Source organism: Cyanistes caeruleus, chromosome 13, assembly GCF_971803275.1.
Source record: "Cyanistes caeruleus chromosome 13, bCyaCae1.hap1.1, whole genome shotgun sequence".
NCBI classification, from domain to species: domain Eukaryota; kingdom Metazoa; phylum Chordata; class Aves; order Passeriformes; family Paridae; genus Cyanistes; species Cyanistes caeruleus.
Genome location: NC_141713.1, coordinates 9,966,720 through 9,984,037, shown reverse-complemented (window position 1 = coordinate 9,984,037; position 17,318 = coordinate 9,966,720). Strand labels below are relative to the sequence as shown.

At 39.5% G+C, this 17,318-nt stretch overlaps 1 protein-coding gene across 2 annotated transcripts; it reads left to right on the top strand.

Annotated features, from left to right (window-relative positions):
* Nucleotides 1–1,492: 1,492 nt before the first annotated feature.
* HDC (histidine decarboxylase) lies at nt 1,493–14,617 on the top strand. 2 transcript variants are annotated; one of them, XM_086849910.1, is made up of 13 exons: nt 1,493–1,591; nt 2,389–2,561; nt 3,601–3,714; nt 4,457–4,579; nt 5,377–5,511; nt 6,406–6,549; nt 6,839–6,905; nt 7,671–7,833; nt 7,939–8,029; nt 9,170–9,268; nt 9,931–10,032; nt 10,217–10,954; nt 14,538–14,617. In XM_086849910.1, the coding sequence occupies exons 1-12, from the start codon at nt 1,564–1,566 to the stop codon at nt 10,949–10,951; spliced, it is 1,974 nt and encodes a 657-aa protein (XP_086706036.1). In that variant the 5' UTR covers nt 1,493–1,563; the 3' UTR covers nt 10,952–10,954; nt 14,538–14,617. The 2 variants fall into 2 exon arrangements, with proteins under 2 accessions (XP_086706036.1, XP_023789716.2); XM_023933948.2 differs by lacking the exon at nt 14,538–14,617 and having other exon boundaries at nt 10,217–11,143.
* The last annotated feature ends 2,701 nt before the right edge of the window (nt 14,618–17,318 follow it).

Genomic DNA, 17,318 nt, shown 5'->3' with positions numbered 1-17,318 from the left:
GTTACATGAAATATTTATTATATAGTTTAGCTCTGAAAACATTGTTAAAAATATTGTTTCTTATTTGCTGTTCCAAATTAAAAGCTTAAGTGTAATTAGCTATCATCTATTTCCTTGAACAGATGTCTATATATATTAGCATATTAATCGCTTGTAATGAGCTAAAATCAGAGTTTTTGCGAACTTTGGGCTCATTTTGAGTTGGTCCTGTGCTTGATGCCTGTTACTTCTTACCTTGTTCCCCTTTATGGGATCATTTGCAGTAGAACCAGGAGATGTTAGTAAGTTCCTATTAAACATGTGGGCAGCTTGTTACTTTTTTCCTAATGTTTCCAGAGCAATGTGGGATAAAACAGATGAATATGCATATAGTAGTTTTTTGCACTTCTCTCAATGCTTTTTTATCAATTTGGATTTTTGAATTTCAGTACATTAATCTCTGATATGTGTCTGTGTGAGGGAGAGCATCTTTCTCATATCTATAAAACAGTTTCTTCTCAAGTACCTAATTGCAGCAGAGACTAGGAGAGGTTTCACGCTATTCTGTAGGTGGAGCAAGAGTAGAACAGTGTAGAGCAAGTGAAGATGCATAAGGATTCAATATTGAGTAGTGTCAAAGACTGTGCTTCCAAAGAGAGGTCAGGATTTGTTTCAGGTCCTAAAACTGGAACAAGAGGCAGTCTGTGAGGTTGTTCTTTCAAAATGAGAACAATCCAGGTGGATTGGAGAAATTCTGGAGAGACAAGACTAAATCCCCGTGCTTATGCATATCATATGGAGAAAAGAAAGCACAGTGAGGGAAAAGGTACATTTTCCCAGCTCAGTGGTCTAGGGTGATACTCATGGAGGAGCAGCCCTGCTTAGTGTAACCTGCTCTGATCTGAAGGGCAGGAAACCCACAAAAAGGAAATCCACAGTGTACTGCTTCACATTGTAGTTCTGGAACTGGAAATAGCTGTGAAGCCTTTCCTTCCAGCAGCATGGGACTGACAGCATAAGGACTAAAGACGTGTGGGGATGTAAGTATACTCTTTTTTGGGGAAAAAAAAGAGTTCTCTAAATAATTCTTAGGAAAAGTCTCAGCCTCCCATGTCAAACTTGTTCTGTGCTGGTACTGGTTTTCATGGCTACTGCTAGCACTGTAGCTGGTTGTGCTGGTGTAACATCTACATTTTGTTTGGTTTTGAAAGCCCTTGAGCTTTTTGTCTCGCACAAGTCTCATGTTAATGTGCCTTGTATTCAAGGCATGGATTACTGTGAGACTTCTGAAAGACTGATTGAAAATGGGAAAGTGCAGAGGCAGCTCCTCTTAGTGATACACTATCTTACACATCAAAAGAGCACAGATGAGAACATGAGAGATTGTAAAAATCCTCAGTTGGGAGGAGTTAGATAAACACTCACCAATAACCTGCCTGTTAAACCTTTGCCAGAATGTGTGAGTCTGAGAGATAAAGGGAGCTATAAAGGGGGAAGCAGCTGGCAGGGCACCAGACCAAGCTGACCACAGCTCCCAAAAGGTTGTGGCCCAGGTTTGAAGAAAAGCACTCCTAAGGAACCGGTATGGAGCCCGAGGAGTACAGACAGAGAGGTGAGTGATCTGTGGCTCTTGCAAGCAGGCAACATTTGCTCGTGGAGATCAACTGTTGTAGGGCTGCGAGTGATACCCAAAATTGGGATGGGCTATATACTCCTTATTTGTGCACTTCTCCTTGAGACTTGGAACTGCTGAGGCTGACACAAAAATGTGTCCCGGGGTTGAGTTTAAATTAATGGATTTAGAGTCTGTGGGTAACATCTTTTTTGGTCTTACATCAAAGCTGCTGTGGGAAAGCTGCAAAACTGTAACTCAGAATAAACTTGTGCTGAGGGGTTATGCACAGTATCTCTTCACTGGCTGACACCGCAGTGGTATTTGGACAGTTCTGGAGATGGAGAGCCACCTTTGGTTCCAGGGCTGCAGGAGATTGCCTTAAAAAGTGAAGAAAAGGTATGGAGCTATGCAGCTGATTTCAGAGGATGCAAAAGGAGGTTTGCTATAATGACAAAGAAGTGTAGGACATTATGAAAATTTAATTCCTGTGAAATGCAGTTTCAGTAAATCTGTAGGTAAGAAAATCTAAATTTTCAGTAACCAAACTGTACTTTTACCATGATTGTGTTTTAAAGGTACATTTGAACTAGTCAGTGATGACAAAACCCTGAAAAAGCTCTTTTAGAACATTATTAGATGGGGACAAGTAGGGTGTAGGAGGGAGGAGCTGGGAGCAGTATTCCAGTGCTATTGGAACCTCTGTCCAATGCTAAGGATAGCTTGTGTGGAGTGCTGGTATTGCTATTTAGTGTTTCCATTAATTGAAACTGAAAATACTGGTTTGCCTCTTCTAGGGAAAGAGATGGTGGATTATATTTGCCAGTACCTGAGCAATGTGAGAGAGAGACGGGTGACTCCTGATGTACAGCCAGGTTACATGAGAGCCCAGCTGCCAGACTCTGCCCCAATGGACCCAGACAGCTGGGACAGCATCTTTGGAGATATAGAGAAGATTATTATGCCAGGGGTAAGAAAGTATAATAATGACAGGAAAAAGCTGTTTCTACCTGGGATGAACACCAAATCCTGGGAATGCATAAGTTCTGCAGAACATTGTTCTAAATAAGTAATGTACACAAAAATGTAGCATAAATCTTGTGGATGTTATGTCCACAGTTGTGTTCCTAACTATAATTTTAGGGGTTAGATTGTGAGTGTATTTTTTAATTACTTTGTATATAACTCATATTTGCTTATAGGGAAACAAATGCACCAGTATGAGAAAAACATTAGCTTCACAATGTCTCAACCTGCTGAACTATATAATCTTAATTTCAGGGATGTGGAAATTCAGCACAGCAAGGTGAAACAACTCTTGCCCAACTTCATGTACATATAAGACTTGTCTCCTGTGCTTTGAATGTAAAAGTGTTCCTCTTGAACATAAAATACTGCAGATTCTGCTAAGGGAATTCATATTACCAAATGACATGCTTTATGTAAGAAGCTTTTTCAAAGTCTATTGTCAAATTTTTTTATATGCTTGCAGAAACTTGATCTGATGTAGGAGAGGCAATGAGATTACATGTACTTCACTGGTGTCCCACACACAAGCTCCTTCAGGTGTATGGAAGGGTTTATATAGTTGTAAATTGCTGTGTGTAGCTGAAAGCAAGTTGTTTGACAAAATGAGCAACTTTGTTGCAAGGATCCCCTTCATAAAGATAAATATTTTGATAAATCTTTCTGATTCTGGTCTTTCAAACATGTCACAACATTCTTTCCTGTTCTTAATCTTTGTCTGTATGTTTAATCCAGATAAATACTTTTGCTGTTACTTGCAATTTATCTGTTAATAGTGCAGTGTTATCATCTGCTAGTGCTGCTCCCCTGTTGATATTATCTCTGCAGCTCTCTGCTGGCAGATGTATAGTTATAGCACTATATTATATATTATTATTTGGCTGTAATCCTTTTCTCTCACTTTAAACAGATACTAACCACTACATCTCATGCAAAGTTTTGTTACATTTTCAGACTTAACTTCTGCATAATTCTGTTCCTAGGTAGTCCATTGGCAAAGTCCACACATGCATGCCTACTTTCCAGCTCTAACTTCCTGGCCTTCACTCCTTGGAGATATGTTGGCTGATGCAATTAACTGCTTGGGATTCACATGGGTAAATTTTTAGGGCTATTTTAGACATTCCTCTCCTGTGTGTAATATGGAAGAGCGGGTCATAGTCATTCTTTCTTGCTCTCTGAGTCAGTATAATTATTTATTTTAACCAACTGTGTGTTGTTGCAGAAATGAAAATTGTCACTTAGAAAAACCAAAACTAAACGAACATATAAGAACAGGCATTACCTAGTAGTAAGAGGTGAATGAAGAAAATATACTAGAAATATCTGTTTTCAAGTTCTTTGCATATCCCACTGTGAGCATTGTTTCTTGTCATCTAGTCTTAGTGCCAAGACTGTTACACAAACAGTGTAAGCAATAGAGCAGCCACATCTATGACTGCAGGCTAAACTGGGCTCCATTCCAGTTCTCCTGCTCCTTTGAGAGACCATACTTCCTATTTTTCCTCTTCTGAAAATAATTGTTTGGTGGCCTGGGCCAGAATATCTGCGCATTTTGTATCTTCCTGCAGCAGCTACAGAACACTACTTGCTTATGATTGTGCCCACCGCAGTAGTTTCTGAAGCCAGTGTTTTCCCCAGTGCCAAAGTTGCCCAGATTTTAAGATGTGTGTCTCTGTGTAAGAAAGTAAAAGTTCACAAACCTATAAGAAATTGGTGGGTGTGGTCTCCATGTAGCTCTATCAGATTAGCTCATTGTCTCTCTTAGCTCTCGGTTGGACAAGGGAACAGTGTCCAGGGTGAATTACAGCCTGATTTTCCTTTTCAAATTTTTTCTAGGCCTCCAGCCCAGCCTGTACAGAACTGGAAATGAATGTGATGGATTGGTTGGCTAAAATGCTGGGCCTTCCAGATAAATTCCTGCACCACCATCCTGACAGTGTGGGTGGAGGAGTATTACAGGTGGGGGAGATTAGAGATGGCCTCATCAACGTTTTGTTTTCAAGAGAATTTCTTCCTGGGCGATAGTTTTCCTAGAGGCAAAACTAACAAAGTTTTCTATGTGGGTCTGGATCCCAATTTGGCATTATTTTCCCAAATTTTAGTATTTAATGTGGAAGATTATAGAATAGAAACTGCTATTGCTTTTAGTGCTGACAAACAGCAGGTATTCTTGTGGTCTTTTTAAGGATGAGTATGATTTCATGTCTTCAGTCTGTTTCATGTCACCAAATTTTGCACTAAAGTGATTCTTACATAATTAGAGAAGGAATCTTTGTCACTGTCCTTCTGCCACAATCCTTAGGCACACAAAAAAATTATTTTTCATTTTTCTCATGTGTACATTTTGTCTCTGAGAGGTGCAAGATCAAGGCCTGGACTGTTACCTCCTTCTGGAAGGCGTAAACAAGAGTTCTCTGGAATCACTGCTGTGTCTTTGTTATTATAAGAGGCTTTGATCATGTTTGTAATTTTATGGGAAATACTATGTTTTATCGGTAGAACAAAAGGAAAATGTGGTTTGTTTACTCCCCAGAACTTGGTGCTGCATGTTAAAGTATACAGCAATTAAAAAGCTTTGTTTTGTGTTGCTGGCTCAGAGAGCTGCTCATCAGCTAATGACTCTCCACTGCATCAGAGAAAAGCAGGAGTAGGAATAAAAGAGGGGATGGGCAGCTGGGAACTTCACTGATTTCAGCAGATCCCTGGCTAAATAGCAATGAAGTAGCAGTTGCAGTAAATGAGCAATGTCTTTGCAGAGCACCGTGAGTGAATCAACCTTGGTTGCACTGCTGGCAGCAAGGAAGAACAAAATTCTGGAGATGAAGCTTTCTGAGCCAGACACTGATGAGTCCTCGCTCAATTCTCGCCTCATTGCTTATGCATCTGATCAAGTAGGTTCTTATGATTCCAAGGAAAACAAATTGCTTCTGTTGTCTCACTCAGCCTTTGCCATGTGAAGTCACATTTCTGTATAACAACACAGAAATGCCTCACAAGCATGGACCGGTTCCCCTACTGCCGCTTTCTGCACATGGGGAAGCTAAATCAGTTTGAGGCGAGGTTTTTAGGGTCTCGGCAGTCCTCAAGAGATTGTTTCACGTGACTGATTTCTGCACTTCCTGTTTTTCAAAAAGCTTCACTCCAGAAACTAGATGCTGATCTCATGCTACTTCATCTTGTGTTTCTTCCCAGCCTCCTTCCCCTCAGAGACAGGCATGCTCAAGGCATTGTTACCTAAATGCTGCTCCTGGTTGTGGCTCCACTGTTGGCTTTTGCCAGCAAACTTGTTCTGTCCTTGGCATCCTGAACTGAGCAATTATATTCCCCAGGGAAAACTGCCACGGGAGAGACACCCATGCTCATTCTCTCTTAGTATAACTAAAGGGACTTTATCTTGTAAGGTGTTTTGCTCTATCAAGAAGTAAACACACTTGAGGGGATGTATCTTCTTATGGCAGGGAGGAGGGAATAAATGGAAGTTGATTCATTTCTAGAGGCTCCTTTAAGAGCTGAGTTTTGATAAATGCTCCTCCAAACACAAGATGAGGATGCCTATTATTGTATTTCAGAAACCAGTACCCAAGTAAATGAAGCATTCTTTGGAATTACTGTATACTATTTCTTATAGTTACTCACAAAGAAGATGCTTTCAGACTTGTATTAATATGGATTACAATAAGGTCATTATCTATGTATTTCTTGCCACCACTGTCTTTCATAAAGCCATAACTTACTGCAGCTGTTCAGCCTCAGAGCTTGTTCTTACTGCTTTTCTTATTTTAAAGGCACATTCCTCTGTAGAAAAGGCTGGCTTGATTTCTCTTGTGAAGATAAAATTTCTGCCTGTGGATGAGAACTTTTCCCTCAGAGGTGAAACTTTGAAGAAAGCCATTGCAGAAGACAGAAAGAGAGGCCTAGTGCCAGTCTTTGTATGTTCAACTTTCTGGTTGGGGGTATTGACATTGTGTTATATTCATAATGTCAACATGAAATTACATTTAATTTTTTCTTGTTGTGTTAAAATACATTAGCTGAAGGTTCAAATATATACAAGAATTTCTATTTTATTAAATTAAAAATTTTAATATTTTGACTATCTGCAATAAACTGCCCACTTTTAAAGTGCTTGTATCCATGTATTATGTATTATACATGGATGTGCTTGCATCCATGTATAATGGATTTGGTTTCCATTATAACAGGTTTGTTTTATTCTAGGTTTGTGCAACTTTGGGTACAACTGGTGTCTGTGCTTTTGACAATCTCTCAGAACTGGGTCCAGTTTGTAAGTGTGTTTTTTTTCCCTGATTTTGATCTATGAAAGTATCTAGAAGATCCTCTTAGACTTTTTCATGCCAAAACCAAGGAGAGCTGAGGTTTTCAGACATGTCTCAGAGGTGGCTAAAGTCAGTACAAGACTGCAGTGATTTCTGTAAAATTTAGATTAAGATGCTAAAATATGTTCTATTCAAGATGGATGAAATTTGCCAACTGATAAATCTTTAATGTGGTTATTCAGGAAATACAGACTGTGTGGTACTGTTGTAGGATGGATATATTAATATTTAATCTAGCAAAGGAGTTTTGAAGGTAGATTCTGGTAGGACATCCTCTGGATCAACCAATTTCATAGGTAAAATTGACAAGGTTGCAAATTCTATTCCAGCATAAATTCTGACCAGTAGCTGCTGAGGACCTGAGGAGCTTTCTCTTATGGGTCAGATTGTGGCTTCTGATTCTGGGTCCTTTTTCACTTGCCACTATGTCTTTATTTTGGCTTTGTGCAACTGAGGGGTACTGGGGAAAGGGCAGGTGAAAGGAATCAAATGTTAAAAAGACTCACTCACATGAAATATAGAATAGTGAATTTTGTTACAGACTCCACCTTTATCCTATATTTTGGCATTATGGTTCAACGCCTTTAGAATAAAACTAAGTTGTCAATTGTTTGTCTGCCTTCTCCAAAACACTGCACCTGGTTTGCAGAGAGGAGAGATTGCATGCACTTTGATTCCCTATATCCCTTACATAACAATCTCAATTCCAACAGGTGATGCTGAGGGACTCTGGCTTCATATTGATGCTGCATATGCAGGAACAGCATTTGTATGTCCTGAATTTCGATTGTTTTTGGATGGAATTGAATATGCAGATTCCTTTACATTTAATCCTTCTAAATGGATGATGGTCCACTTTGACTGCACTGGATTTTGGTGAGTATACTCAAAGCACAAACACCACCAAAAGGATAACATGCAAATTGCAAAGACTTTCTGTGCACTTATTTTGCTTAATCTATTTCCTTCTGCAATCAATAGGGTTAAAGATAAATACAAGTTACATCAAACCTTCAGCGTTAACCCTGTCTACCTCAGACATGCCAATTCAGGAGCTGCAATTGACTTCATGGTAAGTTATTAAGTTGATATTTTATATTGCCTATAAAATTTTCAGACTGTGAAATTTGTATCACATTCTGGAGTATGCTTATCTTATAGCTGGTCTTACTACATAAACCAAATTATACTGTGGTCCTACTGCAGAGAAAATAGCAAAGTAATTGTAAGCCCTGGTTATGAAGGTTAATTATAAAATTGATTTCAGATCGAAGTACTTAAGATTTTTAAACAGATGGAGATCCAGCCTTGCCTTTCTCATGCAAAGGGTCATTTCTGTGTATTGTGTTGCTGAAATAATTCCTACTTGATGCTATTTTGTCTGGATTTCTTGCATCTCTGATATGTAACAAGTGAGAGAAAGGAGTAAGCAATGGAAAAGCCATGCTCTTAAACAGCAGGAGAATGAATTACATTTTTTCTTCAGATTAAGGTATTCATAGGAGAGCTAAGAGGCATTTCACTGCAGATACATTTTACAGCAGATTTCAGTACAGTAATACAAAGAAATATTCACTGCCAATTATTTCTGCTATGATCTCACCCTAGGCCTGAAAAGATAATTGTTTTCTTGAAATCAATAGTGCTTTTCACTCAAGTGGAGAGAGGGAGGGATGGAAAAAAAGACATTGAGTCCCTCTTGTGGTTAAATTGGATCCTGCACATGATTGTGCAGCCTCCCTGAAACATTCCTTTACACGTTTTCTCACTCTTTTCCTTGGAGCAGGTGTTACTTTGTCTGGAACTGTCTACCCCAGTATAAAATCTTGCTGTTTATAGTTGATTTGGGAAAATGTTCAGGAAATTACATGAGCTGAAGTGAGCACAAGTCAGTCTTAAAGTGTAAATGGCCACATCTTAAATACAAAAATTGTTGTTATAAGCTGGTACTTACTTTAAAATTCTGAACATATCTAAGCCATAAATTAAGGGGAATAACCAAAACCTTCTTTTTGAAAATAGTTGGAAAATATGGGGACACATTGTTTCTTTGATGGCTGTGTCCTTGGCTTCGCAGATTTTCAGTTATATGTCACTATTCATCTCAAGAGAGGTTTCTGACCTAAGTCTGAAGCAAGAGATGTGGCAGTGGAAGGAGAACTCTCCTTTCTGCTGTTTCTGCACTCACTGATGCACTGTTGTGTTTTCACAGCACTGGCAAATTCCACTGAGTCGTCGATTTCGTTCTTTGAAGCTGTGGTTTGTGCTTCGCTCATTTGGGGTGAAAAAGCTTCAAGCTCATGTCCGACAGGTGTGTGAATTACCAATGTGTTATGTTCAGCTCTTGGCAGGTGAGATTAGTGAGCTCAGAGATGCAGAGATGAGTAAGAGGAATCCTCTCACACACAAAGCTTGCATGTGAATTCTAAATGTGTGCTGGTTTTATTCTAAAATAATCTGTGAAGAGTGACTGTGCAGACAAAACATTTCCAGCCCCCTTCTTGACAGCACTGGACAATAGAAAGGGACTTGGTCAGTCACTGCCTTCTGCTGAGCCATAATCTGGAGAAGCTTTCTTTGAGGTCAAGTGGGAAGCAGGCTGTGATGAATAGCTGAACCCAGCACTATGAAAATGTACAGGCTTAAGTCCCTGATGGAGTGTAAATATGTGGGGTCACATTGTGGATTAATGGTTGCTGCAAAATGACTCTAATGTGAGAAGCCACATTCTGTTTGCAAACCTCCTTCTAGAAAATCCCTCTGTACAGGCCAATTACTCATATTCATTGTCAAGGGTTTGGGTAAACAGAGACAGACTTTAAAATTCTTAGCTTTGATGTAATTTTTCTGTTTGCTCTTATTCATGCATTGGAATGATGTGTTTTAGTAAGGAAAGGAATTCCTTTTAACTACCCAGTTTAGCATCTTATAGTGTGTTTGTGACATAACTTTTTTTTTTATCCTTAATTACAGGGTACTGAAACAGCCAAATTCTTTGAATCCTTGGTTAAAAGTGACCCACTCTTTGAAATTCCTGCCAAGAGACATCTTGGACTGGTTGTATTTCGCCTAAAGGTAAAGACTTGTCCTTTTGCATATCTCTTTGGAATGAACTGACCACAGCTGATCTCTCCCCAGACATTAATAACTGTGAATATACTTCCATGTAAGAATTTGTGATTTCAATTCTTAGGTATGTTTGGATGTTACTGGAAATTCTAACTATAATTTTTTTTATTATTATTCATATTTAAAACAGGGTCCCAATTGGCTGACAGAAAAACTCCTGAAAGAGCTAAGCAGTTCTGGCAGGCTCTTCCTCATTCCAGCAACCATCCATGACAAGTTCATCATTCGCTTTACTGTGACGTCTCAGTTCACAACCAGGGAAGATATTCTGCAGGACTGGAACATCATTCAACACACTGCAGCCCAAATCATTAGCCAGAATTATGGGTCACACTACATCAGTTCTGGTGATGGGGCTACTTCTGATGCCGTTAGTAATGCTCCTCTGCTTTATTTAGATGGAGGGAAATACAAAACACCTTCCAGAAAAACAGTAGTTCAGCCTAAGAAATTACCAGTAAATCCCAGTACATGTGTGATTAGTCAGCAGGTAAAAGGTCAAGAGGATCCTCTGGATGACTGTTTTCCAGAAGATGTCCAAGATGTTACCAAACATAAGTTAACCTCTTTTTTATTCAGTTATTTATCTGTTCAAGGCAAGAAAAAGACAGCACGTTCCCTTAGCTGCACCAGTGTGCCAATGACTGGTAATCTGGAGCAATGCAACCCCAAAGCAGCAGCCACTGACAAGAAGGAGTCTCGTGCAAATGCCAGAGTTCTTTCCAGGCTGCCTGAAGACATGATGATGTTCAAGAAAGGTGCCTTTAAAAAACTAATTAAATTCTACAGTGTCCCAAGCTTTCCAGAGTGTAGCATTCAGTGTGGCCTTCAGCTGCCTTGCTGTCCTCTGCAAGCCATTGTTTAACAAGTAAGAGAGCTTGGTCCTTAGGAAGAGAAACAAAGTTTGCCTATTCACATGCAATACTACATGTTCTTTTGTTCGAAATGTAAGCTGTGGCAATGACCACTGAGAAAATGCCTGTGCTTTTACTGGTGAAAACCTCATGTATTTATAGGTTAAAATGTCAAATAAATCTTGTAGGCCTATAACATGAAACTCTGTTTTGTAGACTGTGGTAAAGAAAATGCCGATTTCTTCCTTACCAGTCCTGGTAATGGACAGTTTCCAGCTGGTAGGCTGGAACCACTTTGACAAAGTATGCTGGTCCCAGGACGGGATGAACAATTGAAGTCTCTATTTATACCGCTGGTTGGTTTGTTTTTTGTTTTTTAATACCTTGACTTAAACTCTCTAGACTGATGTGAGGATCTGTGTGTGCAGACAATGCCAACATCAGTTTTGAACTGTGCAAAGAGAAGGATGGAACTTCTCTAAGAGATTTTGCTGCAGTAGGGCAATTTTCCCAGAGTTAAACATAGCAGCCCTGCCAGTCCATCTGTTCTAATCAGCTAAGGGAGGCTTCGTGCAGCCATGTTGCAAAACAGTTGCCCTTGCAAAGCACCTGTGGCCTTTCTCAGCATTACCTAAGGTCTGTACATCACAAATGCATGAGAAAAGAGAGGAGGAATGATATTTCCCTCTCTCTCATAACAGAGAACTAAAGGGGCATTATGGAAGACAGGGTCTCTATACAGCAAACAAATGTTTTGCTACAAGAGACCAGTGATTTATGTATATAAGAAACTGGGGGGGAGAAAAATCTATTAAGGACAAATTTCAATTTAGGGATACTACAGTTGAGTCAGGAAGCATGGTGATTGCTAGGACTTTATTCTGGGAAAGCGCTGCTCGATGCTCGCTGCTTTCCTTGCAGTTGTTTCCAGACACCTACAATCACCCTGTCTGAAGGCAGAACACTCAGATGGATCTTCCCTCTGATCCAGAACAACTATTCCTAGGTTATATCAACAATGAGCCTGGTTCATATCTAGACCCCTATACAACATCAGCTAAGCTCATCAGCTAAGATGCAGGTAGAGTTGGAGTAGTTCTGTTTCATTAAGACAATCTCATATTCACACTTTATTTCTGCTAAAAAATCGATAACCACATTTCATATCACTTTTAATAGTGCTATTAAATCTTTCTGTTTACACAATAAAGCAATAAACACACAGTGAGGATGGCAGTCCCTTTGTGCCTAGTCTTAGATGTTTAAATTTATATTCAGCAATAGGAAGTACTGCCCTGAGTCAGACACTTGTAATTTATAAACATATATAATGTGCTGGTGAGTAACAAAAGTGTTGATAGAATTTTAGAAAATTATGGAAAGGCTCTTTTCCCCACTTCCTGCCCCTTCCTTGTAGAAGTCAAAGATGAGCATGGAATGCAGGAATTGCAAAACATTGTTTCAAGGAGTGATTCAAGAAAAAAATTTGAACCACTACTAAGCAAAGAAAAATAATGTGCATAAATTGCAAGGAAACTGTGGACCTGATTCTCTGTCCTGGCTCATGGTAATCACAAAGTGCTACAAAGACTGATTGATCCCTTTTTCCTTACTTAATTCTAACTGCAGTTCTAGCACTGTGACATTGATTTTCTACAAAAATACTTTTGAAACTGACATAATTGTAGTGATCCAAACTATCCATGAAGCACCTTTGATTAGGTACCCCATGCAGACAATAGCTCAAGTGCATCTTCAAAGGGGACACTCTTTAAACACTCACATTAACACTTTCACCTGGGGATCACCTGGCTTGGGTTAGGATATTTTGGCTACAAAACCCCCAAAACTCACACCACCTGAAACAGGTCCACAGGTTTCTAGAGATCTCCTCCTTTTTGGTGTGCAGCTGAAGTGCTCACATAAGGGAAGTGTTTTCTCTGTCCATTTTAACAGAATGTCAGTTAATGGATTGCCATTGTTCCCTGACACAAAAAAATCATTAATTCAAGCCAAATCTCCTTTGTTTTCATTGAAAAAAGTTAATTTTAGTATGCAGTGAGATTTCAGACCTCATTAGGAGAGGTTTTTGTTTGGCTTCCCTCTTTCCATTTACAGTTAGATTTTCAGCAAAATGTAACAAATATTCCCTGTTATTTAATTAGCAAAGAACAAAAAAATGTGTTTAATAGTGCCTGTGGTACACTGCATAGCTTATGCAAATATCTAGACCTGGCACCTCAGAGGTAAATAACCCCCCATAAACTTTCACTGAGATAGATAATCCTTCAATAAACTTTGAAACACGTATTTTATCATAGAGATAAGTTACTTTAATGACATAAAAATGTATTACTGAATTCAGCATAGTTATTTCCTGAGTTACTCAGGCAATCTTGTAGCACTCTTCTGATTGGACCTAGTGACCAGGGTTCAGTTCTTTCTTGCTTTCTTTCTTGCTTTCTTTCTAGCTTTCTTGCTTTCTTTCTTGCTGTCTTTCTTTCTTTCTTGCTGTCTTTCTTGCTGTCTTTCTGTCCGTCCGTCCATCTTATTCCTTCCCTCTTGTTCAACCTTCTCCTGAGCTCCCACACTACTCCCAGACCCAGCCTTAGAACACATGGGACTGAGTGAGGAGCTGGTAGGGGTGAAAATTTACTTATTTATGTCTCAGGTAAATTTGGACTATTGCTAGACTTTAGCATTTGGATAAATTAAGGGTTTTTACACTTCTCCTGTAACAGAGCTACTGTTTCAAACTGGTGCCTCAGGATTTTTTTAGAAGTTGCTTCACAGCTGTAAACACTATAGAACATTTTTGGAAGCTTCGTATGTGAGGGCAGCTGCCTGGGAAAAGTAGGAGAAATGAGGAGACCCTCTTAGTGAGGGTTATAGCCAGTATTTCCAAGGCATTGCTGAACTTCATAACTAATTTCAGCTTCCTGCTCAGAGTGTGTAGCAGTTTTCTGCTATGGCACTTCAATTGGCTTTCTGAAGAAGTTCTTCTGTGTAACCTTTTCTTCTTCAGTTACATCTCCTGACTTTCTCACGTGGGATGTGGCATTAGTTCTGTAACTTCAGTAGAGAATTGTAATCACCAGCCTGGAGAGCTGAAACCCTCAGGTGTATTGATAGTGAATGAAACATTTTGAAGGACCTTTTTATTCAGGCTTTATTATTTAGGGCTAATTTGTTTTAAAACTTGTAAATCTTCACACAGTAAATACTTGTTTTGCTCATCAGCTTTTGCACAATATATGTATTTTTTCTAAGCTACTCCTTGAGATAAACGTTTTCCATTGTTATTCAGCTACATATTTCTCACAAAGATTTTCAGCTCAAGGCTTTGCAGGGTTTGCTAAAAGGCAGATATCTTGCTGTGATCCACGAGATGTCACCAGAGGGCAACAAGTAACTGGAAGTTTGTGTTAAATTTGGATTCAGGCTCAAAGTACAGTTAATTAAGAGAAAAGTACATAGAAAGAAAGCATGGGAAAGCCCCAGCACTCCTCATGCTGACTGACATAGGGTGCTCCAGGCTGCAGCATTTTCTGTGCAGACAGCCTCTTCTCTTTCTTCTGTTTTGTTATTGTTTTACAGGACTCTTCACTGCTACACTACTGCTTCGAGTTAGAATGCAGCATTCCAGCCAGCTCAAGGGACAATAATCGTACCACAAAACAACACTTACCTAATTACTGATGAATGGCAGAGAGAAGGAACTCAGACTGGATGACTGGTGGCTTCAGTGAACCTGTGTAACAGGTCACCTGGGTTTGTTCTTTCTTTGTTTCACCTGACCATTCCCATGGAAAATCCCAGCTGGGTATTTTTCAGGATATCTAAATTGAAGCCTTCAAGCTTCGTTTTTCTGTTTCAAATGTCCTTCTGTCACATTTCAAATTAATAGCTGCTACAGTTTCTACTAAAGGTTTACTTACAGATTTACCACAGTTTTTCTCTAAGGTTTCAATCAGATGAGACAGTTTGACCTGATATAATTAATTGGTGCTGCCAAAAGGGGTCATTCTGTTTCTCTGACCTCATGTGACCTAGTTCCACTGCCTCCCTTGCTCCAGTTCCGATGTTCTTTTGACAGTTCAGTGATGGATTCAGCTCACTAAGCCAGCAAAAAACTGTATTTGACTGTATGGGGGTGAATTCTCCATTGAATCACTGAGTAGAACTGGCTTACTGAGGAGTCATATCAGTACCAATATTAGGATTAATACAAAGGAAGGAATAAGGAAATAAAAAGCAACAATGTCATCTCCCTTCTCTGCATGCCTATATCTCAAATTCTTCTTCTGTTCTCTTCCCATTTGAGAAGGAGTGTAAAGTATCCATTAACTAAAATAATTCATGTAAATGTGAGAACCAGGTTCATAGTCTGTGCAGAGATAAATCACCAAACCTACTCACAGCAGAGTTCAAGCCATTCCATTTTCACCCTCTGCCTGGCAGAGGTTCAGGAGATGAAGGTCAGTGCATACATACTCTGGCACTACTGAAACTGTGCTTACATCAGCAGTTTATTGGGTTTTTTCCATATCTTTCCCCACCTCTGAGGGATGATGCTCACAAATCTGTAATGCATCAGCATTTCTAGTAGGTCAGCCAGGTGAGTTGACTTGCTGGTCCAGTTGCAGTTGATTTGACACCACTGGAATACTTTACAATCACCAACCTCAAAAAAAGTCTCCTTCAAAAGGACTGAGCCACCTCCTGTGACTAGAATTTCCAAGGAAGTCTTGTCTAGTGGATTACCCAGGTCCCTCCTAAAATCTAGAAATTTAGATGTTACAGGGTGCCTTTGCTTTGCTGCATTCTGTTGCAAGCTCTTTTATATTCCTTTATGTCAATGACACTGCTTTTGAAAGATAAAACAGTGCAACGTGGCTGGGAATAAACATGTTATGACTCATTAGACAAAGCCATATAGACATTACAGATTTGTGTGTTAAAAGTTTAGACATACAGGAGATGAGAGGATAAAATGACAATACTATTACTATGTATGCATTTACTAACTACTCAGCTACTCCATATCATGAGCTGTCTTTAGCCCAGTGGTCAGAGGATGGTATTTTTCTACTGTGGTGGCTTCTAGGCTATTGAAGCTAAAATTCTTCAACTATTATTGATTGAGTGGTGAGCTTAGATCTAGCTCTCTGCTCTTTTATGACTGGCTAAAGAAATTCTAGTGAAGCTGTCTGAGTCACAGTGAAACTCATCTTTCTGTTGCAGAGATGTTAGAAGCAACTGCTGTGAAATTCTAGGAACAAAATTTTAATATTCTGCAGTGACATGTGAGAGATTCCTCGTGCTGGATGGTAACTAAATTCTTGGCACTGAGCCCATCCTCATCTTGGATAGACATGGTTGGGATTCATCAGAACAGATGTGCTCTCCAGGATCAGAGGAGGGAGCTGTCAAAGCTCAGAAATTATCTCTTCTTCTCGTAGAGAACCTCCTAAAGGAGCCTTTCTCAATTCTCTTTCATGAAGTTGAGTAAATGTTTCCATCCCAGGAATGGATTTGGAATTCTGTTGGTTCATTACAGACACACAGTGAAGCTCATTCCAGAGCTACATAGAGTTAGCTCAGAGTTCAGTTAGCTGAGTTAGTGCAGGTACCCCAGTCACAGCAAGCTCTTTGCTCTCTCCTCTGCTGAGAACTTATCTGTCAAGAGCTGGAGTGACCATGGGGACATGAAAGGGTAAGGATTAAGCAGAAAGCTTAGGTGGGAATTTAAAAGTATTCATTTCCACCAAATTTTGACTTTGCCATTTTTTTTTATTCATGATGGAAGAGTACTTTGACATCCATGTGTTGTTTTTTTTAACCACTAACTTAAGCTTGACTCAGATTCAGCATAAAATTCTCCATGAATTTATTAAATCCTCTGAAGGAGATACTCAAATCAAATCCTCTTTGTATAATTTGTTGCTATCCTACCATGAAGGCAAACTTTTCAAGGCAGTACAGTATGAGCAATGTTCACAGGTGCTGCCAACAACAGCATCAAATGACAGGGTGTGCTTATCAAAGCAGAGTGTTTTCTTAGAAAGAGTGGTGGGGGAAGAGGCTTTGCTCTCACAGCCTTATTGCCTGGGCAGCAGCAAACTGAATAGATGAGCTCTGCCATCAGGTTTAGTTTAATGGTACTTCAGCCTCTTTCACATGAGTAAACCCTTTCAAATCACAAGGTCAGTAGCTTGCTTGCAGTTGCCACTCACACAATGGTTAAAGGAGCCAGAATTTGTATAATGTGATATGGCTGCAATTCTAACTCTAGTGTGACTGAGCAGAAAATTGAATGCAGTTGTTATTTCAGAGGCATAGCAAAGCTATATTAACAATTGGTATAAATATTCTTCA

What these genes read in the sequence shown, in the direction of transcription:
- HDC (XM_086849910.1), top strand. Translation starts at nt 1,564, where the DNA reads ATGGAGCCCGAGGAGTACAGACAGAGAG. An exon ending in CTCAGAACTGGGTCCAGTTT is followed by an intron (nt 6,906 to 7,670) that starts GTAAGTGTGTTT and finishes CAATTCCAACAG; the next exon opens with GTGATGCTGAGGGACTCTGG. An exon ending in TTCAAGCTCATGTCCGACAG is followed by an intron (nt 9,269 to 9,930) that starts GTGTGTGAATTA and finishes CCTTAATTACAG; the next exon opens with GGTACTGAAACAGCCAAATT.